This window comes from Pinus tabuliformis, chromosome 3_2 (assembly GCF_031772625.1).
Source record: "Pinus tabuliformis cultivar Carrire ecotype Pingquan chromosome 3_2, CPIR1, whole genome shotgun sequence".
NCBI classification, from domain to species: domain Eukaryota; kingdom Viridiplantae; phylum Streptophyta; class Pinopsida; order Pinales; family Pinaceae; genus Pinus; species Pinus tabuliformis.
The window spans coordinates 815,778,460-815,787,866 of record NC_142302.1 but is presented as its reverse complement, the minus strand read 5'-3'; the positions used below and the strand labels follow the sequence as shown (position 1 = coordinate 815,787,866).

Sequence of the window (9,407 nt, the reverse complement as noted above, 5' to 3'; positions counted from 1 at the left end):
CTGACCGGTATGAGATACAACATAAAGCAAAATTTGACGAAATGTAGGCGAACTTTGATATTTTGCGAAGTGTTCCCTGTTCAGCAAACTCATTATAATTAATCTGCAAAAAATGGACATAGCTGGACAAACCAATTAAGTCCACGTTTGACATTATATGTTATAAATTGCACCCAATCGTCCTCTTCCAATCATGTTTTTTCTGTCACAAATTTGTTGGTTTTAATAGCATGTAACATAGACATGAAGAAAGATGAAACAAGGAGCCAAAGATCAGAAAATCTTGATATGAAAAAACTTATTAAATTATATCATTCTCCTATGTTTTATTTTTTACAAATAGTATCTTGACCATAATCACTTAAGGTTTAGTTATTTTCTTCCTTCCAACCAAATGCATAAAGGTTCATCTCTGACTTCATTTTCTCTAACTTTTTTCAGAATATGAGCTATTCCATCAAGTTTGCAATCGAATTCTTAGAACCTTGTGAAGAAAGATAAAGTCCTCGGTGTAAATGTGTTAGAAAACCTGCACAGATGAATCTAGCTAGTAAAGGTTGAACACACAGCTTTGCAAAGCAAAAACACTAAAAGAAAATCGAAAGAACAAAAGAATGATTCATTAGAAAATAGGTTACGATGCTCATGATATAACATTACTGGGTGAAGATCCCAAGGTAATGCACCATAGTGGTGATCAATGAGAGGAATCAACACCTACAACAAGTACGGGAGAGAACTAGTCAGTTGTGGAGTGAAAGGAGGAGCAAATCAGGAAGTAAATCATGCAAAAGAACTAGCCAGGTTCCGGAGTTAAAGAAGGAGCAAATTAGGGAGTAAATCATGCAGAAGAACTAGCCATTTGCGGAGTTATAGAAGGAGAAAATCAGGGAGTAAATCATGCAGAAGGAATCCTGCATGTAGTCTCATGCTCTAACTAAGTGTCCACATGTAGGTGTGTAGTACCTCCAACACCCCCCCTGAACACCACTATGGGAAAAAATAGAAAATGGGCCCTGGCAACTAAGGCCAAAGGTCACCCAAAATACAATGCAACTTGTACTAAAATTGAGGAAAGAGGGAAAACCTCGTGGGAAAACCCCCCACCTCAAAATACAATGTAATCAAAAGAAAAGAGGAAGAAAAGACAGTTGCTAAGCAACTGTGTCCTTCACTCCAAGACAATCACGTAGAGAGCGAAACTTCTGCTTAGTGAATGTCTTGGTGAAGATGTCTGCAGTCTATTCTGCTGAAGGATAGAACTGCAAATCAATGACTCGATCATGTACTAAGTCTCTGGTGTAATGCATATGGATCTCTATGTCCTTCGTTCACTACCGCTATACTGGATCCCTGCAAAATTTGAGAGTGCTCTGGTTGTCACACTAGATGACAATGGGCTAGTGGAACTGGACGCCCAACTCAGTGAGGAAGTGATGTAGCCACAGAGCCTGAATGGTGATGTTGACTACTCCTCTGTACTCGGCCTCGACTGAAGAGAGAGCAATAGTAGCCTACTTCTTGCTCGACCAACAGATAGGACCAGACCCTAGATTGAGTGAATATCCAGAGGTGGACTTGCGATTAATGTTGTTGCCCGCCCAATCAGAATCAGTGAAGCCAAGGAGATTCAATGCAGTGCCTGCTGCATAGTGAATCCTGATGGTGATGGTACCATGCACATATCGGAAGATGCTCTTGGCAGCATTCCAGTGTAGCTCATGCATGTATCTGGAAACTGCCCCTACTACATATGAGAGATCCGGTCTGGAGTGGGTGAGGTACAATAAGCTCCCCACTAGCTATTGGTAGAGAGTACTGTCAACTAATGGAGTGTCACCTCCATCCTCAAGGCAGAGCCCAAACAGAAAAGGAGTCAGTGCTGGCTTGCAGTCAGTCATGTGAAATCTCTCGAGGAGATCTTGTTCATACTTAGCCTGAGAGAGTTTGATGCCTGTGGCATCCTGGCTGATCTCAAGACCAAGAAAGAAGTGTAATGGACCCATGTCCGTCATCAAGAACCTATCATGCAAGGCCCTCTTGACTGCAGCAATGGCTGAAGCTGAGCTGCCGGTGATCAGGAGATCATCCACATACAAAACTAAGATAAGAAGAGAATCATGTGTCCCAAGCATGTAAACATTCGAATAAGACTTACATCTTTCAAAGTTTTGTGATAAGAGAAAAGAATCCATCTTTGCATACCAAGCTCTCGGGGCTTGCTTAAGGCCGTATAGAGATTTCTTCAATCTGCAGACCAAAGATGAATCCTGAATGAAACCATGTGGCTGCTCCATGTAGATCTTCTCAGATAGGTCTCCGTGAAGAAAGGCATTCTTCACATCCATCTGATGTTCTTCCCACCCCAGGGCAGCCGCAATGGCAAGTGCAAGGCGTATGGAATCCATCTTTGCTACTGGAGCAAAGGTCTCATCATAATCAATGCCATGCACTAGCTGGAACCCTTTGGCTACTAGCCTAACTTTCTGTCTGGTGATTTGCCCATCTGCGGCACTCTTGGTCCTATAGACCCATTTTCATCAGACAAGTTTCCCTCCTGAAGGAAGGGAGACGAGATCCCAGGTCTGCTCTCGAGGAGGGAGTTATACTTCTCCTCCATGGTGGACTCCCAATATGGATGCCCAGCAGCCTCAGCATAAGACTTCGGATCAGAAGGCTGAACCAAATGACAATGCCAGGATGGCGTTGGTTCAATGGCAGTGAGGGCAAGAGGAGGCTCAGTAAACTCTTAGCTAGTCCTCCGTGGATCAGAATTATCCCCCGCAAGACCATTTCTAGCAGTTAGGTGGCCTTGTGCATATATCTCACGTAATCTCCTTATTCTATGATTTATGATAAGGGAAGTTGATTCATTGTTGGAAGCCCGATCTAGGCTTGGATGTGGATCATCATATGCATGCACTGGATTTGTATCTGAAGACTCTATCTCTGCATCTGCATGCTCTACCGTGGAATCTGCATGTTCTGTATCTGCATATGTGTGTACTGAGTCATCATCTCGGACATGAGGTAGATAAAAGGTGTCTGCATGCAGCAATTGAGGTGCATACGAGAGACTTTCCTCAAATTTGACACTTCACTCAATGATGAGCTTGTCCATAGAGGAAATCAAGAGTCAGTATCCCTTCACACCATCAGGGTATCCAACATAGATGCACTCAATTCTCCGTGGATCAAGAGATTTCCTCTTTTCAGAGGGGATCCTGGCCCATGCTCGGGAGCTGAAAACACGGAAGTGGGTGACCTTTGGTTTAGTGCTGCTCCAAGCCTCAAAGGGGGTCTGATCCTTGACAGACCTATGAGGAAATCTGTTCTGGATGTAGTTAGCACAATTAAGTGCTTCAGCCCATAGCTTATGAGGCAGTGACTTAGCATTCAACATGGAGGAAACCATCTCTTTGAGAGATCGGTTCTTTCTCTCAGCAACTCCGTTCTACTGCGGAGTGTATGGAACTGTGTACTACAACTGCATGCCAGACTCAAGGAAAAGGTTCTGAAGTGTTGTGTTAACATATTCCCCCCATTGTCTGTACGGAGGGCTTTAATCTTTCTCTTTGACTATGTCTCAACTAGTGCTTTGAAATCTTCAAAGTGCGCAAAAACTTCAGATTTGGCCCTGAGAAGATACACCCAAGTATACCTTGGGAAACCATCAATAAATGTAAGCACATACCTTGATTTGTTGATGGAAGGATGAGGAAAAGGCTCCATGAGATCACTATGGATCAGATCTAGAGGAGAGGATGCTCTGTGAGTCTTGCCGGTGTCAAACTTTTCTTTAGGATGTTTGCCAAGGACACACCCTTCACAAACTCCTTTGGAGAAACTGATATTTGGCAAGCCTTCCACCATCTCATGCTTGCTTAGCTACTGCATATACCTGTAATTTAAGTGACCAAACCTCTTGTGCCAAAGCCTACTACTATCATCAGCATGTGTAAGCAATAAGGATGATTCAGATTCAATAAATTCAGAAAATGTATACAGTCTGGCTCCATTGTTTACCTCACCAGTTGCAATTTTGGAGCTGCTATGTAGGTCATATATGTTCACTGCATCTGGAGTGAATTCCACTCTCTTTCCGGTGCTAGAATGAGTGATCTGATAAACTAAAAGTAGGTTTACCGAAAGTTTTGGAACATGAAGCACATCTTCAAAGCTTCCATGTAAAAATTCCACACTACCTTTTCCGGTGACCTCAATAGGTGAGTCATCTCCCATGAGGATGGGAGGTCCTTTGTATGCATCCAAAGAGGAATAGACTTCCTTTGCAGCAGCCATATGATGTGATGCACTAGAATCTATAATCCATTCATTAGGGGAAGAATTAATTACAACTAAAGCATGAAAATTTTTACCTTTCCCGTGTGGTGGGTCCTTAGTTTTCTTGTTGGCACCTTGAGGGATGTGGTCCCCAAGGTTGTGGTTCTGAAGGATTTCTGCCATTTGGTCAATTTGTTTATTCATGCAGGAGGATTCTAAATGGAATCCTCAGTGACAGTAGGTGCATTTGTCTCCTTTCTTCCCTTTCTCATTTCTGGAGCTGGAGGAGTCATTGAACGACTTGTTGTACCCTTCCTTCTTTGGATGGGAATACGCTTTTCCCTTGTATTTTTGCTACTGATTTTTCTAATTTGAATTAGATCTGTGATTTTTATTGTCGCTGCCATCATGCACAACAAGCGCATGCGCTTTTGGAGGTTTGATTTTCCCCATGCCAATGAGTTTATCTTGCTCAAAAGTAAGGGACTCCATGAACTCTTTGAGAGAAGGCATAGTGTAGGATTTACCTGTTGTGAGCCTTACTGAATGAAATGTAGACACAAAGATGGAGTATTCTGGTCCAAGCTTTGGCATAATAGAGAGAATTTGGCGACTCTCCTCCTTGGATTTGTCAATTCCACAACCCTTGAGTTGTAGCAATAGATCATTATATTTGGTGAAAAAGTCTTGAATTCTGTCATAGTTCCATGGATCCAATGACAACAGCTCCACTTTGAGTAGATGTCCTCTCATCTCATCCTGTTTCCCGTAGAGTTCTTCAACCTTTTTCCATATCTCATTTGGAGTATTTTAGGCAGATAGATGAAACTGCAACTCTGGGGAGATGCACATGCATATGGATCCGTGGGCCTCATCCATATGGTTGAGGTACCTGGATTTCTCTATGGCTGAAGTGGGTTCCACTTCTGCAGCCATGGTAATCTTGTACAACCCTTTTCTACGAAGGTATCGAGTCGTTTGGTGCTTCCATTCGTGATAGTTGTACGGTGTTAGGATCGATGCTTTGGGAAACTCCATTTTTTTGTCGATCTTCGATTTCCAAGCTGTAATACTTGCAAAATAAAGTACTAGTGCGCCTTTTATCTAGCAACCTATGGCTCTAATACCATGTAAATGTGTTAGAAAACCCACACAAATGAATCTAGCTAGTAAATGTTGAACACACAGCTTTGCAGAGCAAAAACACTAAAAGAAAATCAAAAGAACAAAAGAATGATTCATTAGAAAATAGGTTACAATGCTCATGATATAGCATTACCGGGTAAAGATCCCAACGTAAGGCACCATAGTGGTGATTAATGAGAGGACTCAACACCTACAACAAGTTCCGAAGAGAAGTAGCTAGTTGCGGAGTGAAAGGAGGAGCAAATCAGGGAGTAAATCACGCAGAAGAACTAGCCAGTTGCGGAGTTAAAGAAGGAGAAAATCAGGGAGTAAATCATGCAAAAGGAATCTTGCATGTACTCCCATGCTCTAACTAAGTGTGCGCATGTAGGTGTATAGTACCTCCAACACTTGGAAAACCCCCTCGCAGGTAAGTTTTCATTTGTGCAGAACGTCATAAAAAAATTATACAGCGTCATCAAAGAAATTTTATTATCGGCATTGTATACGACCAAGTTAAGGAACTCCGCAGAATTTAGCATGGAAACAACTACAATGAAAGAATATACATTCACCTGTTCGATCATAGTTATCTCCATGTCTATTATGTCAACAGAATCATCAAAAGGGTATTGAGCACATCACCCTCACTAGAGCTACTCCACTAATGCATCCTAACAATATAGGCACTGTTTTTGATGACGATTTCCCCCAACGACAATGTTAAATTTGGCGATGCTGTGTTTAAAGTGAAAAAAGAATTACCAATCAAGATACATGTTATATGAAAATGAAAACCAAATTCCAAATAATGATAGCAAATCTAGAAGCTCTTACCCACAGTCTGGTTATCTGTGAAAAAGGAGTAAGTTGAGTAGCACATAAAACAGCCTGCCTCAAGACTCGACCTTCAAACATTGGAGGACATTTGAGTACCTGAGTCTGAGCTTGCATCAAGAAGGCTTGGCAACTAAGATTAGTCAGTGAAGGCCAACACTGAGCGAGACCATATAAGGAGCCATCAATGGATCCAACGACATATCCATTATTTTTAGAAGCATTGGTTATGAGTTGCGTGGACAAGTCCTGGCCTCTTTCAAGAAATGTCTGTGGATCACTGGAATTCGTGCCGACACAATAAACGTAATTCGCAGGGTCCACATACTGAGTATAAAAAGTATTATTCTCATAGCGGAGAAGACAACCGTTCAAATGAATCCGAGCACCATTAGCTTCAGGACACACTGCTTTTTCTTCTTCCACCGCTTCCTTCACGCACTGAGAGCACTCGCTGGCGTTCAAATACTTCTGGCAGGATCCATTTTGCTAGAATCGATTTGCATTGAAGTAGCGAAGCCATCTGCAGAAAGATTTAAAATAAGGGATTGCAAAACATAATCGAGATTGTCTTCAAACACTGTAGCATTAACATACATGTGAGGGTTGCACCCTTTTCCCACCAATTTAGACTGGGGATCCTCGGTTGCAACACCGACTGCAATCATGATCACCGCCGTTATAAGCAGAAGTGGAAAATGAGCAAGTTCCGTCATCAGTCCAGACAATACCTATAAGGTTTGGGATTGGAACCCAGTGTTGTCCTTATATCTCAATAACTTGGAGGACAACTGGGCAGGCTTGAATGAGGGAAACGATCATTTAGAGAGGGGAAAAAACCTTCTAGGAGCAGAATTGATTTTTCCTCTCAGATTTTTTTCTCTGTGCTTATGGCAATATTCAGATCTTGGGAGATTGAGTTGAGATGTGGAAATGATGACTGTTTTCTTAATAATTAAAAGTAAATATGTTTTATGATTTTAAAAGTTAGCAGTGAAACTAGTTGGTCAAAATTGACGGCATATTGGTTTCGCTGGAAGAAGAAAAAACAAATTATTTTAATTTTCACTAGATTACAAAAATAGTTTAGGGGACATATTGTTTTTCTATCTGATTTTTATATGTAGCGATTTTCTTGTTTGAATAGCTTATTCAAGAGCTAGTTTTTAGAATATCTATATATTTTGTGAAATATTGGCCCCTATATAAGCTCTTTAAGAAATATTGGTCCCTATGTATGCCTTTTGTTGTGATTATGAGTGGGATTAAACTATTCAATATAGTATTTTTTCTTTCTCCCTACCTCCTTATCCCGAGTACGCTTGTGGAATTTATAGAAGTTTTCATCTCATTTTTGTTTGTAAGACACAATTTCAAGCAAATACCCCATTCAATAAACCATTTGATATTTCGCTGCATCCAAGTCTTCTTTATTTTGCACAACATGTCATTAAAAACAACCTTAGGCCATCTTCTCTCTTCCATTTGGTCAATTTTTTTTTAGTCATCTTTCTTTTGCACAATATGTCATCAAAGACAACCTTGGGCCATCTTCTCTCTTCCATTTGGTCAAATATTTTTAAATACTTTATGACTAGCACTCTAGCAATTGCTTCAATAGGAGGAGCCCCTATTTCACTTTTCGAGCTAACATAATGAACTGCCCTTCTAATTTTGATTTTTTTGTAATCAAGGGCTTTTGAATTTTCTCAATTTGTGTCCACTGCATGTGGGATGTACTACTAGCCCACAATTCACAACGGTAGAGAATCACCAGAATCACTAAAAGCCCAAAAGGAGTTTGAGTGGTTTTCCACTCCCATAAAAGCATAAAATAGTTTTGTTTCCTTTCTATAGTAGTCCCCGGTTAGATTTCTAATGAAGTCAACTTTGATGTATTTATGATCCTCAACTTGTTCAAAAGTGTTTCAAAGTAGAACTTACACTTCGAGAGTTTTTCCTTCAAAGTAGAACCAACACTCGTTATGTTTTCTTTTGTTAGCGAAATCCACTACTTTTGTTTTGCTAATATTAACTTGCATCCCCACCCTTCTACAAAAATTTTCATGGAAAAGTAAGTGCTCTTGCAAACCAAGAGGAAATTTAGCAATCAGAATAAGCTCTTATAATAAACTTGCACAAATGGATAACGTCAACCCCTTGCGAATTTACCCACTCTTCGAGGTTTTCAATATATAATTTTTTTTTTTAAACAAAAAAAGATAAGAGACAATGTTCAACCTTGTTTGACTCCAATATTACTTCTAAATCTTTTAAAATACTTGCTTAAGTTCTAATTTTGACTTTCACTTATTCATATAATTTATACACAATATTTACACATCTAAACTTTGATAATAAACCCACGATAAATATAATTATTAAAGATCTATATGACCAAACCTCCACACAGAAATGATAAATATCAAATTACAATCGAAGGGAGATTAAGACACGACATTTATAAAATGTATCTTTGGTATCAATTTCAGTATTAAGATAAGATAGTGTCAACAATATGGGATAGCTTAGCTTTTGGTTTTATGAAATCAATTATTTATATTATATATTAATTAATTTAATTTACATAAATGTTTATAGGTATTAATTTATAATATATTTTAAAATATTTTTTTATAATATATTTTTTATTATAAAAGTTTAAAAAATATGAAAGTTAATTTTACTAAAATTATTAGTATTGTTTTTGTTTGTCAATGTGTTTGAAAGGATATTTATAGGTTTATTTTTTGGTTTAAGAATATGGAAGTCGTAAAAATTATGGGGATTATACTTAACTTATGTTACACTAATATTTAATATAATTGAATTTTTCCCATAGAATTTTAAATAGGTGATTTTTACAACATGGAGTGACTTAGCATTATATCTTATTACCATTTATTCTATGCTCCATGGGCTATTATTATTATTAAACATGTATAAAATAAAATATAAATGTAACACTATTTTTAATCATGAAGATTCATCTTCATTTTATTATGCAAATATTTTATGTCTAAATAGGTTTTGTTACAACACCATAGGTTAATATGATGATTTATCAATACCACATGCTTATAAAACCATAACTCATTTCATATGAAACTTGTTCATATATCCATTTCTTTAATTAATCAAATTAATTAAAAAGACAAAAT

General features: G+C 38.7%; 1 protein-coding gene across 1 annotated transcript; it reads right to left on the bottom strand.

Moving 5' to 3' along the window:
* Nucleotides 1–6,132: 6,132 nt before the first annotated feature.
* LOC149183126 (plasmodesmata-located protein 8-like) lies at nt 6,133–6,962 on the bottom strand. The gene is made up of 4 exons (XM_089414840.1): nt 6,870–6,962; nt 6,346–6,735; nt 6,247–6,261; nt 6,133–6,147 (listed from the first exon to the last, which is right to left on the bottom strand). The coding sequence occupies exons 1-4, from the start codon at nt 6,960–6,962 to the stop codon at nt 6,133–6,135; spliced, it is 513 nt and encodes a 170-aa protein (XP_089270966.1).
* Nucleotides 6,963–9,407: the final 2,445 nt, after the last annotated feature.

Coding starts and splice junctions, on each gene's coding strand:
- LOC149183126 (XM_089414840.1), bottom strand. CDS start 6,962: ATGACGGAACTTGCTCATTTTCCACTTCTGCTTATAACGGCGGTGATC. Junction 6,736..6,869: donor AGGATCCCCAGTCTAAATTG/GTGGGAAAAGGG, acceptor AATCGATTCTAG/CAAAATGGATCCTGCCAGAA.